The 22,481-nt window shown below is 44.6% G+C and overlaps 1 protein-coding gene across 1 annotated transcript; it reads left to right on the top strand.

Moving 5' to 3' along the window:
- Window positions 1-9,581: 9,581 nt before the first annotated feature.
- On the top strand, window positions 9,582-14,403 carry tekt3 (tektin 3). Its single transcript, XM_076759287.1, has 7 exons — window positions 9,582-10,148; window positions 11,177-11,260; window positions 11,369-11,439; window positions 11,551-11,694; window positions 12,590-12,812; window positions 13,693-13,847; window positions 14,130-14,403. Exons 1-7 carry the CDS (start codon window positions 9,582-9,584, stop codon window positions 14,344-14,346), a joined length of 1,461 nt encoding a protein of 486 aa, XP_076615402.1. The 3' UTR covers window positions 14,347-14,403.
- The last annotated feature ends 8,078 nt before the right edge of the window (window positions 14,404-22,481 follow it).

Genomic DNA, 22,481 nt, shown 5'->3' with positions numbered 1-22,481 from the left:
AGCTCTGATGCATTACTGACAACCAACATCTGTCCATGCTTTGTTACACTACATGTGATCATGAACCTGATCCAGTCCAAGCTGTTGTTTTACTTCCGTTTGATAAAAATAAAACTGAGCATGAAGCATTGATAATGACACACTCGATGGAGGAGCTGTGTGACGTTTGCTTGTTGCTGAATACGTATGATTGTCTCACATCTGGAAATGTTTGTTTCTCTTCCAGGTCATACATCCATTTAAACAGACAGATGAATCCATGGAACTGGCAGGGGTGTGACTGCTTGCTCATTCAGGACCGTCCCCTCACGTCACTTCACCATACTGAGTCTACACAGCCACCAAATTAACGCGGACATCGCCACCGACGTGCCTTTGGTTGGTCATCTGCAGCTGTCCAGGGTTGAGTGCGAAGAGGTTTTCCAACGTGAGGAGGGTGAAATCCAGTCCCGAGTGCAGCTGTGCCCTGCTGTCCTCAGCAGCGGGGATCAACTATGTGGGCACGTGATGCCCGTGCAGGGTAAACGAGAGGAGAGCGAGAAACGAGGCGGTAACGCATTGAAGGTCTTCCTCCACTTCCCACTCTGGCTGGGAGAAACGTGCAGTGTGGTCAGAGGCCTTGGGTGGTCGCACCAAACGCTGCATGGAAAGAAACTGTGTTAAACAACCCAGAGTTCACCACAGCGGCTTGTGTTACACGCAGACCCAGAGCGGGAGAGTTGGCAGCGCTCGCGCAGAGGATTAGAGTCAGAAGAAGCTGAAATAACAACGACAAGTGTTTACTAGTGCTAAATATGCTTGGATATGGTAAATTCTTGACAGTTCAGCTCTGGAGTGACGCTAGGCATTCCCTTACAGGTGGTCCTCCAAATGAAAACCTTTAAATAAGAAAGAATTTAAGCTTTAAATAGATCATTCCACTAAGATCTTTACTCAACTAGTTTGATATGAATTATCAATTATATGGTCAGTAACAGGCTTCATTGTCCTGTAGTGCTCCAAAACCAACAGTATTCACGTCTGGCTTTGGGTTCAGGCCAGATTTACCTCTCGACACCGGCCTCTGGACAAAGTGCTGCAGGTCTGATCTTACTTTTGACCTCACTTTTTCTGACCTTGGCTCCACCCATTGAGGTCAGCGATGCATTCCCAGCTGCTGCGGCCTGTCCTCCCTGCACACAAGATGAGGGCTTATAGCTGCTGCAGATCCACCAGAGCCTCGCATGGGCTAACTTACATCTCATGGCGCCCCTCACATGGCGCATACACCTGACATGGCGGCACGGTGCATGCACACATACTAAAACACCACGATGACCACTGTTAGAATGGGCTGGAGCGAGGGCCAGTGTGACAGTTTGGGTTGGGAATGTGACTCTCTCTCTGTGTAGTGCCCGAATTGGAAACCATGTGGCCATAATCGTCACATGCCTACTCCATTTATGTTATGTTGGCGTTCTTAATTGAGAATTGTCATATCAATGACCCACAGTTTCATTCTGACAAACACATCCTACAGCCTGGGGGCCCAGAAAAATGAGCGGAGCAAAATTTTGTTGAACAAAACTGAGAGCTCCCCCTGCGTCCATTTATGAGCCAGTGAACTTGACAGGAAAGATAAATGAATTTCTCTCAAGTCTGCTAAACATGTTGACAATAGCCCCATTCTACTTCAGTCCAAATTTGGGAAAAGGAGAACAATTTGAAAGCTTGTGAGGAGCTGTCAACCAGATGCCTTTGGCATTTCAGAGGGAGAAGGAGGGCGCAGGGGTTGGAAAATGCCTCTGAACAAAAAAGCCATGGTTTCAAATGCCTTTCTCCGCCTTGTAGTGGTAAATCTGAATCTTCCATGGCCTTTTGTTTGGCCGGAGTGAGCGATTAGAGAAGAATTCAGACAGGGAGTGTGTGCAAATGAAAGAGAAGTCAGTGATATTTTATGCAAAAATGCGTTTGGTGGTCAAGTGCACACTGTATATTTACACAGGAAAAAAGCTGCTACAATAGACAACAGCACCACAGCATAATGCACTCAAACCGAGAAACCACAAACCAGCCATTCTTACACTTGTTACAGGGTCACTTGGGGGGTAAATTTCACTTTTCTTTTTCACACATGCTGTGAAGAAGGCCGGCACAGAAAAACGGCAAAATAGAGAAAGTCAACCATACATTCTCTGAGGCTGATTAGAAGCTTCTTACACACTGCGGCAGGGCGTGTCTCTCCGAAGGCCTGACACGAGAACATGCCTTCAAATTCATCTGATATCTCACTTGATGCACTCTGACCTTTGGCAGTACGCAAAGAGAATGCACGACTAGGGAATGCTGTAACCGCAGCTGTGTATACTGTATGCTGAATGTATGTGTACGCCTACTGTGTCACTATACAGCACATGTGCTCAAGTCAGACTAAGCCTGGAGCATCTTTTTTAATCAGAATTTAGAGTTGACTGTGGGAGTTCAGTAAGCTTTTGGGTATATATTTAAATGACACGTGGACGAGTGTCAACAAAAGCTGAAACAAAAGCCAAAAAAAGGACTAAAATGTGTCTAATCTCGAACCAAAATTTACCATAAGCTCTCTTGTGGCACCTGCTTCAGCTCCCACACTTGAAGTGAAGAGTCATTGTTGAAACAACATGTACTACTAATAAAAAAAAGGCTGTTTCACACGTCCAAACTCCAGGCTTTCAAATAAAGACATCAGCGAAAGCTTTAGTAGGACGTTCCTGCCAAAGAAGAACAGGAGGGCTGTTCTGCCTCCAGTTTTAACAGTGGCAAGCCTCTCTGCTTGGACACAACAGTGTGTTTGGAAGGCTGTTAATCGTGTGGCAGAAATGGCCACAGTCACCGAGTCCATCTGGACCCAGCAGCCCCAGTCCCAGCTCCAACCCTTGTTCCCATGCTGCCAAGGTCCAGCTGTGCACAGTCTCCCATCAACACTGACAGACACCTCTTTGTACGAGAGGACATAGACTACGACGGGCTATAAAAAGGGTACTGAGAGAGCAGCAAATGGAACATTTAACAAGTGATTAAAGGGAATGATGGGGCAGGAGCATGGTGGGGGCAGTGCATGAGGAACAGCAGAGGAAAAAAACAAAGCGAAGCATTAAGGCTCAAACACTCACTTCCTCGTTTCCTTCCTTTCTTTATTTGTCTTTTTGACTCCGATGCTCAGTGCATTTTGCACCTCAGCTGGCCACATGTTGAACATGCCTCATTTCACACCCTCACTCCTAAGTGGCACCACCTCGAGGAATGCAGGGTCCTTCCCCTGATGATTAAGGCTCCAGATATTTCTCTGACCATTACTTGCATGATCCTGAGTCATTGTGCAACCATCTGAGGTTTCTATCATTCATGTTCACTTCCTGTCTTGCCTAGATGACAAGCACAAGCTGTCTTTTCCCTAATTTGGGGTGGAGGTCTGTGTGTGTGTGAGAGCAATACACACGCCCAGGGTGAATAATTCAACTCCTGAGTCAGCACGGAAACATTAGACTTCTCTCCCCTTTATAAATGCATGGACAAAAATAGCTAGAATGACAAGCAGCTGCAACCTCGAAGCACATTGTTAACTCAGTTTATAGATACTTGGGCTGCTTTAAAAATCTCATACAGGTGTAAAACAACTTGTAACAGAGCATCAACATGAGGATTTTCCAGGGTTGTTAGGAGACAAATCAACAGACAAATCCAATATGAAGAGGACCAGCACAGCAGTGGAGCTGCTAATGGAAAGCAGTCATTGGGCAGTTTGGTCCAGGACAGATACGCTGCAGCCAGGGGGGGTTTCTCTGTGTCAGCAGCAAGGACTCTGCTGATCCTGATGACTCGTACCTTCCAACACTGGCGGAGACCCAGCCAGAGATTAAAACACAAACAACCTCAAAGCTGCGAGGAGAAGCTCCCCTTGAAGCAAGTTGTTAGCGCACTACCTGCACTGACCAGCAGGGGAACTGTCCTGCAGAAAACAAAAACAGTAGGGGTTTCAAAGCATGGGATCTCCAGCACTGGCCTTATGAATGGTTTAGAGTGGTTGGCACAGAGAGGGCATTAAGAAGACTTTACCACGCTTACAATTCACGATCACCTCGAAACAACGATTACTGCCTCCATATAAATAGCACAGAATATATGACGGTCATGTTGCATGGCAGTGTGACAGGGAGAGACTCTGCTGGGTGTTTTCTCTCCAGGCCTCTCCTGTCCTGGCCTGGCCTGGCCTGGCCTCTCCTCCGCTCTGCTGCGCGCCACACAGTGGCTCCAGTGGAATGTGATGACCACGGCCTGGACAAAGCCCTGCATTCATGGCCCCTCGTCCCACTCTGGAAGTTTGCAACTGGGAGCCTTGATCATAGAGTGGGGGGTGGCCAGAGTCCATCCACCCCTCGCCTGTTCTGTCAGACACGCGTTGCCCACCCCTGCACCACCACATGACTGCCACCCGCAAACCTCTGTCTGCTCCATTTCAGTTCATTAGCTTCACTGCTTTAATTCCTGTTGTAGGTAATGTAGCTGCCATTCACAGCGAAGACCCAGAAACAAATACAGGGGAGGAGAGATCTTAATCTTTCAAAGAGTCACAATCAAAAGCAGCTTGGGATGTTTCCTATGTCGGATAAGCTGAGTGGATAAAATGACAGAGTAGTGCGATATAGGAAGAAAAAGGATAATTATCTATTACATGTGGCACGAAATGGACTTCATTCTGTAACATCCCTCAACCACTAGCAGCCCACCATCCGTTATGCTTCATGGTAGCATGAGAGACTTCAAACAAGGGCTGAGGGGACGCTGATTGCGAGTACTGTGAAGTGGAGAACACATTAAGGAAAGCTACATCAGTGCGTCTGTGTGCATGGAAACGTCAGCTCCAGTGCAGGTTCGCAGATAATCACATAAGAGCAGATAACATGAAAAAGCAATGCACAAGCATCATCTGCTGCCTGTCTCTTCCTGTCTCCACTTCTATCTAATACAGTATCCATTTGCCTCCTTTGTGAAGGTAATATAATAGAGCCCATACTCTCTGCCTCGCCACTAAACTCGCCCGTATCAAACTGCAAACACAGTAGTTACCATGCAACCCCACACAAACATGCACAAGGCATGCAAGCATGTTAATGGCTTCTTATTGCTATGCAACATGAATATTCTTGATAGACATTACTAACAACTGTGCACCGATATATAGAGAGAATAACAAGCCTTATTCTCCTCAGCCACAGAGCTCTATTGTTCTCCAGACTATTAAAAAGCATCAGTGAGCCACACCATGGCACTGGGTGACAGGTTCCTTCATTAACGTGAACATGGGGACTGTGTTTTCTTTTGAGGCGATGCCACACACATTGTCGTACTGCTAAATACTTGCTAGGAAACCAGAAAAATTCAGCATGTAGTCTTGCTTAAGTAGCTTTTGCCAAAACTACAGAGTCATTTTTAAAGAATGCTGCTTTCAGTCAGGACCAATGGACTAACAGCGTTGAGATCATTCAGACTTATTCATTGTTGAATTTGGTACTTTTCATGGGATTTGTCTACAATACCAAAAATATAGAAGATTGATGAAAAATGAAGTAAAAAAATGCATTATGGCTGAACACTACCCAAAAATGACCATCACACACTCACAGAATCACCAAATCTACTGGCAAGCAACCCACGCCGATCTCCGCTTTTTCATTTAAGCAGCACTGATCATTAACACTGCCACAGCAAATTGAACTTAACTGGCTCAAAGACAAAGCATTTGTTTGTGTAGACAATTAAGCGACAGTGTGTGCCCGCAGAGAGGTCCCACTTTTGTTTCTACAGCTGCATTTTTGCCCCACCCCTGCAAGTAATTGCTTAGAAAAAGTCAGATTTTATCAGCTCATGTGATCAAGTTCAGTCGACACCACGCAGACTTGGACCCACTGGAAAAAAGAAGTGAAACTGGAGGACAAACTCCAAAAAGCTAAAGAACAGGCGCATAATAAGGTGCATCACGGCTCTGAGGCTGTGTCAAATGACCTGGGATGAGCCCAGCAGGCTCCTGTGATTTTCCCATCTGGATGTGCCATTACCTCCGTGGGGGATCTTTAATACTGTCATCAGATTTAATGGTTGATTTCCTCCCCTGTGTTTCTCTCCAGGTGTGGTCACCCTCCTCGCAGACTGCTCCATCCACAATTCATGAGAGGAAACCGATGCCATTACAATGGCGGGCCTACTCGGACAGAGAGGCAAAGAAAGCTGCAGGTGTGGTTTACCCACTGAACTGTGCAGTTAGCAGAGCAAACAAAGCTCGGTGGGACTGCTGATAGGAAGCCTTTAAAAAGAGGAAGCTGTGGCGGGGTCGGAGCACTGGATCAAGCTGGGCTGGGTGGTGGATGCGTGGGTGGGTGGGTTGAAGAAGTGAAAACACCACGGGCGGGGGGGAGAACAGAAAAAGACTTGTTTTCACAGGGTGTGAACGTTTAGAAAACACTTCTGACCTCCTCCCCTTGTCTATTCTTACCTGATAAGCTGAAGGTCAATGGTGAAAAGCGAAGGCTGTGTCACGGCCTGAGGAAGCGCGTGAGATGACACAACTGTTGACGTGTTGAACTACTTGCTTACTTTATGTGTGCAGTTATTGGAAATCTCCATATCCAGAGTGGGTGCTGCCATCTGATCTGTGGTTTTGGAAACCTGACGTACTTTAAGCACGTCAGATGTGAATTCCTCTATTTATGTGGACTTGAAGATAAAGAAGCCCCTGTGTGCTGTCACCTGAGAGCATTCACAGGAGGTCGCCTATTTTGTCTCCTCTGTCCAAATGTGTGCGTTCATCGCATCGCATCCAAGCCAAAATGAGAAAAATCCAAGGGCCAGACACCTCCGCCAAACCACATGACATGAATTATAGAAATTATGCTCCTTCTCTTTCCCTGCTTGGGCCACTTTTCATCCCCAAACTATACATCTTAACTGCTAAGAGGACAGAATACCACATATGGAGAGGGAATAGTTTCTTAGATACTGCGTATTTCAGGCCAACATTTAATTAAAAAGTTCTTCTTTATTGCGTTTTCATTCCTGTGAGCATTGCAGCCTTCAGCTCAGTGTCACTGTGCTCTAAGTGGAGTGGACAGCATGCTTGCTCCCTCAGACATTTCCACTATGCAGTAATTCACAACATACTCTCATGGGCCACAAGGCGAGGGTGTATATATAGGCTCCTCTAACATTTCCCTCACGTTCTGAAGCCGGTTGAGATTTACTAGGAGGCACTTCCCCAGCTCTATCCAGGAGATGAATTTCATACGAAGGCTGGCTTTCATGCTTTTCGGGGGGCGTATTTATAGCGGCTGAGATCAGGGCGGCCGAGGCATGCGGGGTGGCCTTCTTCAACCTAGCCATGTTAAGTGATGCTGAGGCCGCGGGGGTGGAGCAATGACATGTCATTCCATTCTAAATCCAAACCTCCATGTTTATGACAATAGTAGCCTGACCACGAGCCGCAAAATAGCGCGCAGAGCGGCTCCTCTGAAGTCGCCACCAAGCCCTGCCCTTTTAAATAGTGGACACAGAGGAGGCTTCAGGGCAAGCGACAGAAACCTGCAAGGTAGTCACATAGCCATCATGAGTGAGCCTAAGATTACATGGGTGGCAGATAGAAGTGGATAGAGGAGATAATGTATGTTTAGAGCTGGAGGCAGATCATGTCAATCGACACGTTGCTTACTGCGGATGTGTTGGTATTAGAAAACTCATGCTGGGAAATAGAACTTGCACAAAAATGATTGAATTTCTGATTTTTCTCAAGTTTTCTGTTGCGTTTTAGTTTTATTTCCACATACTATGATTTAATTTTTAGAATAGAAACGAGCATCAGTTAGGAATTTGTGTCATGAAGACATTGAATGTTGTTTCGAAGCACAGCAGGCCTACGTTATGAATTCTAAATGCTTTAAAAATAGTGATTTTCCATCCATGATGCAAACATTTCGACTATCTGTCAACACATCTCAAATACCCCATATGTGGTCTAAAAATGCAAACTGCGCCTGGGTCCGCGTTTAACACGACTTCTTATGCTTAAGAAATGATCTACATCATGCAAAGCTAACTGGTTCTTCAGTTGTAATGTAGGGAGCATACAGAGCAGGTCTCACCACACTTTAATGGGAGTGATTAGCTGATTGTAAAGCTCTGCTCACATGTCATAATGAAAAAAAAAACTACAAAGTGAGGCTCCAAAATATTGGCAAGGCATGATGGCAACACTATATAATGAATGCAAGCACCAACTAGTTTAAACATTTAGGTTAAATGCAATAAAATGTGTATATTTCACAGAGCAGCTGAGTGACTCCTGGCCACAGCTGTGCTTGTCTCTGCAGTGGAAACCAGGCTATCATCTGTCCAGCCCTGCCTCTTCATAACAGATTAGTGTAAATGATCCTCATTTCCAGTGGTAGGTAACACAACACAGATTATTATTCTGAGCTACAGGGGTTTGTGTGGACTCTTCCTGTGGCATGAATCATTAAACAGGCGACTGTAATCCATACAGACAGCCAGCTTCTCAGAGTGAGGGTGAGCTATCTGATGCTGCCTGGACACCAACTCAACTCCTCTGCTTCCAATGCTCAGATTGCTCAACTTCTGACAAGAAATTCGATGATTTGATGTCTAAAATGTGAGCTTGACTACAGAAATGCTAGTTTGTAATGCTGTAATGTCCTCTGCTAAGTTAAGCAGAGGACAATAACAGTTTGCAGAGCAGCATCCGTGTTCATATAAACAAATTTACAGCATCTATGGGGGATTATTGTACAAGAATTTGTAATATGTCCTTAAATAGACATGAAAAAGAAGAGTGCAGGAAAAGTAGGACGATTTTGCAGGGAGCCATTAAACATATCTCCAACAACACTAAAAATAAAAGCAAAACGAATCAGAAAAGAAACATTACAAACATAAAATCCTTATCTGCACTGTAGTGACATTTTCTTCCAGTTACTTAAACAAAGTAAAAGCACCTGCTCAACATTAATCTGAAAATCCCAGGCGGCGTGTTTCAGTAACCTGTGGCAACTGCTTCTGTGTCAACAGAAATCTTGGACGGGCAGCTCCTGCAGCCCAGCACTGTGCAGCGCTATTGGCTGGCTGAATGAATGACTTGCAAACTTGTCTATCTATTATGCATGTCAGTTTACCTTTAGTGCGTTCTTGAGCTCATTTCCAGGTAAGCGCAGCTGAGAAGTAGCCTGTCTGCATCGAGACCCGGGCAGCTCGGTAAGACATTTCTTTTTTCTGCTTTGATGCTTTTTTTTTTGGGCATTTTGTTTTTGTTTCTTTTAAGTATTGATTCTAATGAGCCACATACATGTTTGTAATTTCTTCAAGTATACTCAATGAACCAATGACTATGCTGTTTTTGCACTATATTTAATGCCAGATCCATTTATCTAAATGTCTTGGCTTCTAATATATCTGCACTTACTTGAAGAAAATCAATAAGCTGTAAGACTGAAGCTGACATTTAAAAATCTATTTCATGCACTGGACTCAGAAAACCAGGGGCAGCCTGAAGGGAGGCAAACATGGAGCTGATTGGATCCACTCTGACAGCCACGTACGCTCGGCCAAAAACCAGCCACTTCCTCCCTGCCATCTCCACCATGGCATCCAGCTATCGCAACACCCAGCCTGCCTTGACCATGAATCCCAGTGCCAACCTGTGGAGGACCAACAGCTATTACAAGGGCAGCAGCGCCGTCCCAACCTCCTCCTTACAGAGAGAGAATTTAGATCTGGTTCGAGCCAAGACCATGTTCTACCCCTCCAACAGGACTGCGCTGACCACCCGCTACACTCCCGACGACTGGTACAAGTCCAACCAAAACAACTACATGGAGTCGGAGTCGGCCCGCAAAAGCGCAGAGAGACTGAGAAGAGACACCATAAGGCTGATGCAGGATAAAGAGCAGCTGACCAGACGAACCCAGGAAAATACCAGCAAGAACATTGGCGAGCGGGTCAATGACATTATCTTCTGGAGGTCTGAGCTGAACCATGAGATTGACAACATGGTGACGGAGATAGCCGCCCTCACCGAGGTCAAGAGGAGGCTGGAGAGAGCCTTGGCAGAGACTGAGGGGCCCCTTCAGGTGAGGGTGGATTGAATATGCTTAAATGAGTGTGTGTGTTACCTTGAATTTTCCCCCTCTGGTAGGCGAATATCTGAATTTTGAATTTTGTGTTATTGGAACATTTTGCAGGGAATGTTTATTTCTTCAAGGACAAACTGCATTTGCCTTGAAATCGTAACATCCAGCTCAGGCCTCAGCGCACTCACGTTGTCCTTCATGCATATCATGTCTCTGCGTGCGTCACTGTATCTGCGGTGAAACACTTTTGACTAGGGTTCCCGGTTTGGTTGTAGCAACAGTATCTGTCGATTAATTAGGCCACCTCAGTGCTCTGGTCGTTTGTGTCACCCAGAGTGAGTCACCTTGATCGAGCTGGAGATCCGATGACACGGATCGCTTGTTGGGCTAAGATCATGTGGCAACATGGTTTTCTTAGAGACTTCTTCAGGTAATTGAAACTGGAGAATGCAGCTAATGCATTGAACTATACACCAATCAGCCTCAACATTAAAACCACCTACCTTACATCGTGCAGCGCTGCCACCTTTAAGGGCATCCAGAGATGTCTGGTACCAGGACGTTGGCAGCGGATCCTTTGTGTCCTGTGGGTTGTGGGGTGGGTCCTCTGTGGATCAGACTTGTTCTGGCGTATCCCACAGATGCTTGATCGGATTGGGGAGGTTGGGTGCCGGGTCAATGCTTAGAGCTCTTTGTGTTTCTTGAGCAGTTACTGAGCAGTTTTTGCAGCATGGCGGGAGACATTGTCCTGCTAAGGGAGGCTGTCGCTATGAGGGGGGGTGTGTTTGGTCTGCAATAACACTTAGGTGGGTGTCGAAGTAACATCCATATGAAAGAGACGACAGGTTTTAATGTTGTGGCTGATCAGTGTGTTTTCACGCAGGGATTAATACTGTACATCCACACTTATAGATCAGACTGTTCCTCAGCTGTCACAACAAAGAAAATGCTGGGCATTCAGTCATTTCTAATCATTCCCTTTATGCAACCATCTAAACTTGTTTTAGTCGTGATCACTTTGTCAATAGGTGTCTCAAGAGTGTTTGTACCACAGAGAGAAGCGGATGTCCATCGATCTGGTGCATGACGGTGTCGAGAAAGACCTCATAAAGGTAACGATGAAGCGGCAGTGTGGCTGTATGTACCTAAGTGTGACCTAGGAAAAGAAATAAGCATGTTTATATATATGTATATATTTTATTTACCTGCACCGCAACAAGGAAGTGGAAGTCATCAAGTCATGTCAGGAAAGGATGAGGCAGCATCTGGACAGAGCCACCGCTCAGCTGGCGTGAGTCTGGAAGATCAATAAATAAAATATTAGTTATGGTTATTTCCAACACTGTGAAGGTTGACATGTCGCTTATACACTGTTTTGTTTCATACTTTGCCGGATCCTCAGGTCAAACCGAGCTGCCCAGCACGAACTGGAAAGAGACATGACTGACAAAGTGAAGGCTCAGAGGATAGATGACAGGTGTCACCACCTGAGGAACACATCAGATGGTATCAGCTACTACAGAGGGATTGACAGACTGGACCCCTCGTGAGTTTCACGTCATCAAATATTAACTGTTCTGTATCATCACTTCAAACCAGCCGCTAACAATTTCTCACGTTTGTTTAAACCAGCCTAGCATACTGGACTGGGATCTTTATTTAAGTTGTCTATCAGTCTATCAGTTGTCTATCACAAAAACGTCTTTTACACTCTTTCAAAGTCAAATTGGCTTTCTATTTTGTTGTCAGACTAGGTTTAAACATACTATAACAAGTCTACAGCCATGCTAACGGCTCTGTGAAACTACACTTCTGCCATGTTTCCACTGCATAACATGACTCGACTTTACACAACTTGAGTGCATACAAACTAATGAAAAAATACTTAAGAATATTATATTTCATCTCTGCCAAAGGATCCCCTGATTTGTACACACTGGTCCTTTAAGCAGCTGTAATGCTTACCATGACAGTTTGTGAGTTAGCATGCTAACATTTGCTAATTAGCCCCAAACAAGACAAACAAAGAACAGCTGAGGCTGATGGGAGTGTCATCATTCCTGCAAGTACCAGGCTATAAACCAAAGGACAAATTCAATTTCTGACTTAATGATGATGTTATTTAAAAAACGACAGAACACCAAAGTTGTTACAGATCATCTTGTGAGGGATGTGTGTGTCTGCACCAATTTTCAAGGCAGTTTATTCAGTTGCTGTTGAGACATTTCACTCGAAGCCACAAATGTGAACTTCAGGATGACATTAAAGGAAACGTCAGAGAGGTCATTAGTATAATAATAGCTGGGATATTTCAGTCCGGACCAAAATGGTGAACCAACCCCCAGACTGACAAACCTTTTCTACAGCCGTGCCGCTATCATGGCAAGAACGCACAGTCTTCTCCATAAGCATGATCAATGTTGTTCTCTTGTGTCTCTCAGACTCTCTCTTCCAGACTCGTGGTCCAAGTTCACAGATGACAACATCCTGCTCTCCCAGAGCCAACGCTCAGCCTCCCACAAGCTCAGGGACGAGATCGAAATCCTGCTGAACACCACCTCCAACGAAATGTGGACCCAGTTCAACAGCGTCAACGTAGCCTTCACAAACCGCATATCAGAAACTTCTGATGCCAAGAACACCTTGCAGACACATCTGGCTAAGGTCATGACCTTCAATACAGGGTCTCATTTCATTGAAGACAGAACGTTTAAGATTTATAATTCTATCTCGACCATGTAATGAATCACAATTTTTGGCTGTAGTTCTTTAATGTCTTTATTCATTTATTATTATTTAAAAATGAAAAGTAAAACCGCCTGGGTTGTAAAAACATGGATCAAAAGAGGAAATCACATGATTCCATGTGAAGGAAAAAGGCAAAATGTATTTGCTTTCTTCTATCAATCGGTAATTAAATTTGCCTATTAGGAAGAGATCATGTGTTTGCGACATTCTTTCTCATTTCTGCACGAAATGCAAACAGTAAATGTAATATATTCCGCACTATTTGCTAAAAATATGCCAAGAATGCAGAATATAAGATAAGATAAATCTTTATTGTCTTCTACATGGCCTGGAGGGATATTAGACTGCATATTGTGCATGTTTACTGTGAGGCACTCCAGTCAAAGGAGAGGAATGGAAATAGAGGTTTTGTTCGTGTCCTACACTGGATCCCATTGTTCTCAGGTTAATTGCTGGGGGTTACACTCTGAATCCACATTGGCTGTTGGACTCTGACAGCAGCTGTGATGTGAGGCACACAGTCTTTAATAAAGCTCAGTCGCTGTCAGTTGTAAGTTAGTGATTCAGTGGAATTGAATTACATTAAATGGGTTTGGACAGAGCAGGCCACTGTGTTCAGCTGATTCAGAGCTTGCAATGTACAGTTTTACTTGATCCTCCATTGTCACTTCGTCCTCTTCTGTCCTTATTGCCGCCCTCTACTTTTCTGACCTATTTCTTTCACGGATGAAATGCTCAGATGTCACTACCGTGATTTAACAATCAATTCGTCAATCCGTCTTATGTCCTCATTCAGACTCTGCAGGAGATCTTCCAGACAGAGATGCTGATTGAGTCCCTGAAGAAAGCCCTCAGAGACAAAGAGTGCCCGCTGAAAGTGGCCCAAACCAGGCTGGAAGAGAGGACTCGCAGGCCCAACATCGAGCTCTGCAGGGACAACCCACACCACAGGTACTGAGCTCTGCTTCACCAGCGGCCAATTTACACATTCATAAGTGTCTAATAAGAAAAAACTCTACAACAGTATCAGTATATATATCAGTAATGGGAAGTATTATTTAAACAAGTTTAAAACATAGATTAAAAATGTGTATATTTGTTCATTTGTTTTGAGTGTGGTTAAACTGTGGGCACAGTATTTGTGTTGCCATTTGCGTATTTCTGTCCACAATATGGTTTAAACTATAACAATATTACACTGTAAGCTGCTTCTCTTCACTTTTTCCTGTTAAGACTTGTGAGTGAGGTGAGGGAGATCGAGGACACCATCCACAAGCTTCAGGAGAGGCTGATGGAGGCTGAGAACACCCTGCAGACTCTGGTCAAGACCAAAGTGACCCTGGAGCATGACCTGTCCGTCAAGGCCAACTCCCTCTTCCTGGAGCAGGAAAAGTGCATGAGCATGCGCAAGAGCTTTCCCAGCATGCCCCGCCTGGTGGGCTACACCTAAATCAAGCCAACAGCATCAACTATGACTGTTTTGACGGTTTTGGAGTGATTTAGAGGGTGGTGTGGGTGATTTAAATGTAAGCAAAATGACTTAACTTTACAGCCACTGATGTCAAAATCTTATCTTAAACGATGGATTATCTTAATTTTGAGTATTGTACTAGTAATGCACAAAATGAAAATAAATAGAGTTGTGATGCTGTTGCAGGATCAGCTGCTGTGGTGATTTGCACAATATTTCCGCCTATTTTTTGTTACATGTTGACCTCTAGTAGCTGGAGTAGCCATGATGGGAGCAAGGGAGGAAGTCAGGTGATGTAGTGTAAAGAGCAAGAAATGCCCCATGTGAAGGAAGGTAGGGCGGATGGAAGGATGGATGGATGGATGGGCGGGCCAGGACTTTCACCCCAGATACCGATGATAGCAACACTGACTAACTTTTAACAAAATGTACTTAAGTTACGTCATGTACATACCAGTCACATACTTATTTTAAGCCGTGACCTTTTCCGAAACCTAACCAAGTAGTTTCGTTGTCTAAACCAAACGCAGCAAACTGCAGCTGTTTCACAACGTTAACCATGTGATGATGAAGGTCCAGTATGTCTGTTGCGAGCACTCTCCAATGTTGACTCAGTGTTTCCTAATGCTTTAATTTTGCCACCAGTAAGAAAAGTTGTATTTTAAAAGCCTTGTCAATCATCAAAACTAATTGCTGCATAACCTCACACCTACTGTCAAATGCTTCACGTCGGACAAGAAAATGTACCTCAACAGTCAAAGGGGAGCATTGCTTTAACTCTGATAAACAATCACTTCAAATGTTCTGCAGCAGAATTCACAGAAATGAAACCCTTGATTTATAATGTAAACCTTGCTTTAAAGCACAGCTGTGATATGGTGCAGTGTGACTGTCCGTTTAAACTGGGATACATCAGTGACAGGCCACTGCTCAGCTGAGCACAAGCAGCAATCCCTGTAGCTCATGTGACTGTAATCACCAAACAAATAGCCTGGATTAGCTTGCGCAACACAGTCTCGAAATGAAGACAAATACGTCGCTGAAGGTTCACTCAGACCTGTCAGCTCTAACTGACCTGAATGCCGCCTTAGGGCAGCGGTGACATGTAAGAGAAGGTTTGACTCCACCGACCAGGCAATCACCTTTAATTAGAAAATATGGATTGTGAAGGACTTCTGTGCCTCACCCACAGGAGGAGCTGGGCAAACAGTTATAAGTTATGTATAAACCCCACACCCATCTTAGGACTTAGGTCCTGTCATCCTCTGTTCCTTGATTCCTTCATGCTTCTGAACCGAGACGGCGTCTAAAGGGTTAACCCCACCTTGATCCCACACATTAAAAGACGTAGAGACCATCAGTTTCATTTCAGTTTGTTGGCTCAGTTGACGCCATTCAGAGCCTGAACCAACGCTGAAAACACATGAACACTGTCGCACTCCTTAGTCCAACCCGGCACTGCCGGTATAACCTTTGGCTTTATGGAGGAATGTAAACTTTGCTGCAATCACCACTGCCGTTTGAGTCTAATGCTGTCTGTACAGTAGTAACCGCGACTCCAATCCTTAAAATTGATGACCATCTTTCCATCAAAGGACTCAATTGAGACTCAAATGTCTCAATTTGAGAGAGTGTGAGCAGACAATGTGAATGGACTTTGGAGATGGACGTTATCTGGACAGGCACATTAATCAGAGATTTAAGAGGCATCCTGGAATCTAAGCTTCGCCTCAGATCTATTGCAAAATCTGGTTCCACCTCAATCCTTTCAGTGGCTGCAGCATTAAAGTAACAGCATGTCAACATCTCCGCTGTAAATAGAGTAGTTTTACAATACAGATTCCTAACAGGAGGGAGGGAGTGTCCATAGAGATAAACCACTCTGTGCATGTGTGTGTAACTTGCACTTTGATTTGGGTGTAATGTTTTACAACCATACTGTAGGTCACAGTCACAGTGAGCCGCAGAGCTCTGTCTGCTGTGCAAACAGCATTGTGTTTGACTAAAACCCTCAGGAGCAAGTCAGCTGCAGGAGGTCTCCGCGCCATGGTTTCCTGCATGTAGTGTGTGTTTAATGTGTGTGTATGTGTGGGCCCTCACATTCCTGAGCCTCAGCATTGCAAAGAAAGGCCTCCTGTTGTCGAGCTAACATCAAAAGACTCCCCGCTCTCATCGCCTGGTAATTAAACACACTGACAGATAGCAAAGAGTCGAGGGCCTTCGACCGTCTTTCCCCTTCGCTTTGCTTCTCCCTCGTTCGTGGCTCAGAAATCTGTAATGGAGGCACCCATGAGGACTCAGGTCAGCTAAGTGGAGTGAGCCCCTGTTTCTCTGCCTCTCATGCTCCGTTTGAGGTTATGGTTCTGTTTCTGGACGGGACACAAATAGGCCCTCCTATGTGACCTCCTCTACCACCCCCGCATGTGGGGAATGTACTCTGGAATTCTCTCAGCAGTCCAAACATATTGGCAGTTTATTTTTAACACCCCCTCTTGTTATAGATGCCCTGTGCCCCATGTTATTTTGTGTTTTTTTACATACCATCATACCATACTAAAGAGCTGATTGGCGATCGTGTGAGGCTGGTGTCAGTCACTGAGGGTTTTAGACTCTGCGCTGGAATTACAGGCTTGGACCGAGCGTGCATCATGGAAAAAGAAAAGTGGTGAACTTCACAAATATTTGTTTTACTCTTGCTTGAGAATGCCAGTTTAACAACATTTTACCGCTGATTACTCCATTACGGCCACTTGACCTTTACTTTTAGTGCTTCTTACGGGTTACTTGATTACATTATTGTTGATTTATTAGGATTTGTGGCAACGAGGGGGTAGATCTCCAAAACAGACACAGCCCTGACACAGAATCAAAACTGGAATGACCGCCTCACGGGCGCATTCCTCCATTAAACGGTCCAGTTGCAGTCAGTCAGTCATATATGTGGTGAAGACATTATTACGATTTACTTAAAGGCATTAAAGTGTATTTTTTGAAATACAAGTTATCATTTTATTGACGTGTGATTCCAGTGAATAATCTCCAGTGAGAAACATGCTATCGTCACTTAGAGGCTGTTTTTCCAGAGGAGGACAGAGGACTGACAGAGAGCTTCATCACACAGTGCAACAACAATCCCCTGAAGATCAATATCAGCAGAACCAATCAGCTTGTGGTGACTACAACGCTTCTGTAAAACGTGGATACTTCACGCACATTTTGAACCCGGCAGCACAGAAGATCTAAGCGATCGGCACAGCTTCAAGGTGAACACCCAAGATTAGCGTCACCAGTTCAGTATCTGACCCACAATCTGCTCTTCTGTTAAAGAGTTATGGAGTTGAGTAAAGGCCAGAAAAGAGCTTTTGCTGAACATTATGGTGGCACAGTGAAGATGACCTTTGACCTTTTGGATATAAAAAGTCATCACTTCATTTTACCCAATGAGACCTTGACCTTTGACCTTTGACCACCAAATTATTGCAGTTGGTTCGTCCTTGAGTCCAAGTTGATGTTTGTGCTGAATTTTAAGAAATTCCTCTCAGGCATTCCTAATTCATCACTTTCATGAGAACGAGATGAATCACTAGTCACTAAAAATAAACCCTATCACATCACATGTAGTTATCTGATTTAGTATTACCTCTAAATCAGCTTTAAAAAAGGATATTTTCGCTCGCCGTACTTCCCTTTTTGAGAAACGCTCTGCACAGATTTATCCATCCTTTGTACCAATTCAATTTAGAGCCTTTTAACATGGTAACGATAGTAACCAAGTATCATTAAATTGCATCCTCCTCAAAGCAGACCGTCTCATACTGCACGGATGCCCTGATCTGTCCAAAAACATGAAAAATATACATCAAATGAAGGGCATTAGAAAACACATGGAAAGACTTACACTGGCAACAGAGGGAACATCACTGTGAATAACATGTAAGATGCTGTGTGTAAGAAACAAATTACTGCTGGAAAAATATCCATATTAACTAAAAATGCTGCCATGCTTTTACTGGAATACCTAATTTAAATCTCTGTAGCTCGGCGATATGGAACACTTCACTCTTCATCTCTAGTCATCTGCCAGAGTTTAAACTGAACATTCATGGGAACCAGCTCTTCCTGCAGCTTTGGGATCCGGGCCAAAACTCTTGAGTTTTCTCAAGCGGCTGTGCGACCGCTGCGTCGTTGGGCTGTGAAGTTTGTCAATTACTGTAAGCGAAGATAAAGCGAGAAACTGAGCGCGAACCCGTTGAGTAACTGGAGGTAGAGAGGAAGCTGGAGACAGACTGATAAGACTATAACATCCGATGTGGTTTTCCATACCAACTGCCGACCCCACGCATGGTGGCTCTGCGCTTGAGGCTGACTGTTGGCTGATCCATGCTCACGTGAGAAATCTTTATATCTTTTTGTCAATCAACTTTAAATTCCCTCAGCATTCTGCACATAACTGTGGCTCCAACATGGGGAGTCGTGATAAGCCAGACAAGCCCAACTGCTAACCAGAGTTCAATGGTCAACCGCGTGGATGATACATACAGTACACCATATAGAAAACAGAGGTCTTGTGGGTCGTTTGTGTGATTGAGTGGAATTCCAGAAGAATCCATAAAATTGATTTATGAGTCCTGTTCATCTCCATAGACAGATGAGTGGGCGGATAATAGAGCGGCACAGAGGTCAAGATACGGCGCTGCACTCTTTCCTGCTGAATCACAGTGGCATGAGGATGACGAAGAATTATGCGCTGTAGTCTGACTTCAAGCAGCATTTATTAGATTGTTGTGAAACGTCTTGATCTGGAACAAAGGGAACGAGCACAGTGCTCGAGAGAAGAGAGAGAACAGGCTCAGGTCACACCGTCGAATTAAAGAGAAGCCGGTCAAAAATGTAGTTTTTCTTCACACAGTTTGCGAATTGAAGGACGCAGCGTAATGCCTGAATTATGCTCATGTGATTTTAGAGATGTCATCTGACGCAGGCCTTTTAGATTCTTCGAGGTGTTAAAACCAAGAGTTCTGCTCAATCATGAACAGTTGCAGTGAGATTTTAGGGTCAGAAGCAGAATTAACGAATTCATTGGCCTAGATTTTATATGTGCTCTGATAATATAGCAGCAACATACTGGAGCATCTTTGGCACAGTTTTCGAGTGAAACCATTCACTCTTCCACTGGCTGCATTTCATTATCATCTTGTTAATCTGAGCTTTCATTTGGATCCGACCCACAGACGAGGCTGTTTGTGCTCACACCACTGACAATCTGTGTGTACTTAGAGTGTTTTAAGGGCCAGCGCTGGTTCACCCCTTTGATGTCGTCACTCTCTATCTAGTCTGATTAAACTGTGATGACAAGACAAGGGTTTTGAGTGGCTTAAAACTTATCGACACACAAACAAACATCTCTCATCTCTCTTTCAGCCTATCTGTCTCCCCCATTTGCTTGCCCTTCCTCCTTTGTGTTGCTAATAGCCTCGTCTCCATCTCGTCTCAGACCGTCTGTGCAGCTTTTTACTTGCAACCACTCATATGCAATTTGCACGCTTAATATTAAAGGTACAGCGTGCAGGATTTAGGGCGATCAATTGGCAGGAATTAGGAATTTTAATTAGTGTATAATCACCTGAAAATAAAACTTTTTGTTTTCGTTAGCATAGAAAGAGCCCTCTTTATCTACAGAGGCAATGTTAAACCACAGTGATCCTACAGTAACTTGGAATGGACAAACCAGACACTGGCTATAAAACGATAAGAGAGCTTGTTGCAATCTGCAGCCTCACCTCTAGATGGCACTAAATGCTCCACACTGGCCCTTTAAGTATTTGTTTTGACTACAGTTGCAATTACTGCGTAATCTCTCTCATGTATGTGCACGTATGTGTGAGATTGTTTATATCTGCCGAGCCAGATATGTCAACAATTGGGCTGACCGGGGCCAGAGGAGATCAATGTGAGTTGAGCGAGGGGCAGTCCGAATATTCAGCGGGATGGGGGCTATTAAACTACTGTAAGTCAGCTTACGGACAGACAGCGGCACTTCACACGCTGATGACAGGACACCAGGACTGACCTGCCTTTGACCGACAGCTGCCACAGCCTGCTGATAGGCCTTCCCTCTGACCGGATCCGCTGTCCCAAAGCCTAGCTGAGAAACATCTGCCAAGTGTGAGTATGAGCCCTTTATTATCACAGTTATTTGTGGTTTGAGCCAAGACAAGTGAAACTGTGCATAATGCAATCAAGTGAAAGAGAGGAAGTCTGTCACTTTGTTTAAAATGAACAAGAGCGGAAGATAATTGTGTTAAAGGAGCATTAAGGGCCATCTTTGGTGAGCTCTTTTTGCCACAGCATTTCACTGATGCCTCTTCATTTTACAGATCTTATCTGAATATTTTGAAAAAAAACCATCACTTATGACAGCAGCATCTGTTTTAACACTCTTCCCCGTGTCGGCATGTGGATGGAGTTACTGTAATTCAATCACGTCTGCTCTGCGGATCCATTCCCCTCTGGCCGGGGTCCTATCTACGGTTCTGGTATGCACTCTCGCAGTCTGCCGCGCTAACGTGAAGATAAGTCGTACCACTTTAACGACGGAGGTGAAATGTTAGACGCCATCCCAGTTGTAACATAATTCAGTATCTCGGTCTGAATGTTTGTTATGCGGCTCTCTCCCCATGAGAGTTTGGCTTCAGCCCCAGCTTCACAAACACACTAAACTTAACACTCCCATGTCCACTCAGCCCACTGATTGTCAGTCTTTTACAAACATTGACATATAAGGGATGGGAATGGGGAGCGTCTGCACGGCCACGCCACAGTTTTAACAAGAATTCTCCTCTATAAGTGACTGTAAACCTTTTCTGTTGACCAGTTCACAGCTCATACAATCAAAGATAAGGCCTGACGATTCAGTAAACACCACAGCTACGCTAGATTAAAGACACGACGGATATCAGCTGCGAATAACAGAGCAATCATGTCTGACAAAGAGCCACTTCTATGCGGCTCAGGCTCAGAATGTCACATACTTTGATTGCGGCAGAGCTCCCACTCAGAGCACCACTTCACGGCTGTGATCTGGTCTGGGAACTGTCCCCTCTGATGTGTGTGTGTGTGTGTGTGTGTGTGTGGACATGAGTGCGGCGGAAAGGCCTCAGTTTTCATGCCAGTGTGAGAAACACACGCAGAGGCAACCAGGAAGTGTGAGCTAAGTGGTGAAGAACAGAGTGGATGTTGACAGGGGTTATCCGAGGTCGGAGAGCTCCTGAGCTCCTCGACCAGCAGGCCGAAGTGGAGAAAAGGGTCGTTTCATTATGCTCATTATAATCTGTGCGGGGTGTGAAATCAGTTTTTGACAGAAGTGAGGGAGTATGCGTTTGATGACGCACAAACATAATATGTCTTGTGTTATCAGGAGAGCGTAAAGAACGAGTCAGTCCAACGATCTGCTTCAGCTAAATGATCACTGACAACAGATTTATGTTCTTATTTCTCTGAACTCCCTGCAGAAGAAGATCCTGAGGGAGGTAGAGATAAGAAAGTCACTTTAAAATATTTACAGTTTTGACCGCTCCCTATGCTCCTTGTATATTCCTCCTGGAATTCCATTCATTGCAACACCCATATTTATAAAACTAAGCTGAGTGCATTCTTGTTCATACACATTAACAGCGGGGGCTGCAGTCCCTGTTCAGGGTGGAACGCCATCTCACTCCCACTGGAAATGAGTCATGTCAAACAGAGGAGAGCCCCAGATGCTATCTCTCTCTGTGGTGGTGCGCCGGGCTTACCCATCCATACTTTCACACTCGCTGTGAGTCATGAGGCTGATGACACGACGAGCAGAGGGAAAAGATCCACGCTACAGCAGTGTTTGTGTTTCAAATGCCAAGGCAACGAACATCTTATTGTCAAGTTTGCAGGGAAATCTGACATTTTGGAAAAATTCCTCACTTACCTGACTGTAGCCTATAGACACAAAAACATCACACATGCAAGGGTGTGAATGAAGCTGTAAGCTGCTCTGCAGTCTACTCCCAATTGTGTGATATCAACTCAATATCTATCAAAAAGTTATCTTAAAAACGCATGTTGGATATATCTATTTCTTC

This window comes from Chaetodon auriga, chromosome 20 (assembly GCF_051107435.1).
Source record: "Chaetodon auriga isolate fChaAug3 chromosome 20, fChaAug3.hap1, whole genome shotgun sequence".
Classification (NCBI taxonomy): Eukaryota; Metazoa; Chordata; class Actinopteri; order Chaetodontiformes; family Chaetodontidae; genus Chaetodon; species Chaetodon auriga.
Note: the sequence above shows the minus strand (reverse complement) of the source record. Positions and strands in the feature narration are given on the sequence as shown.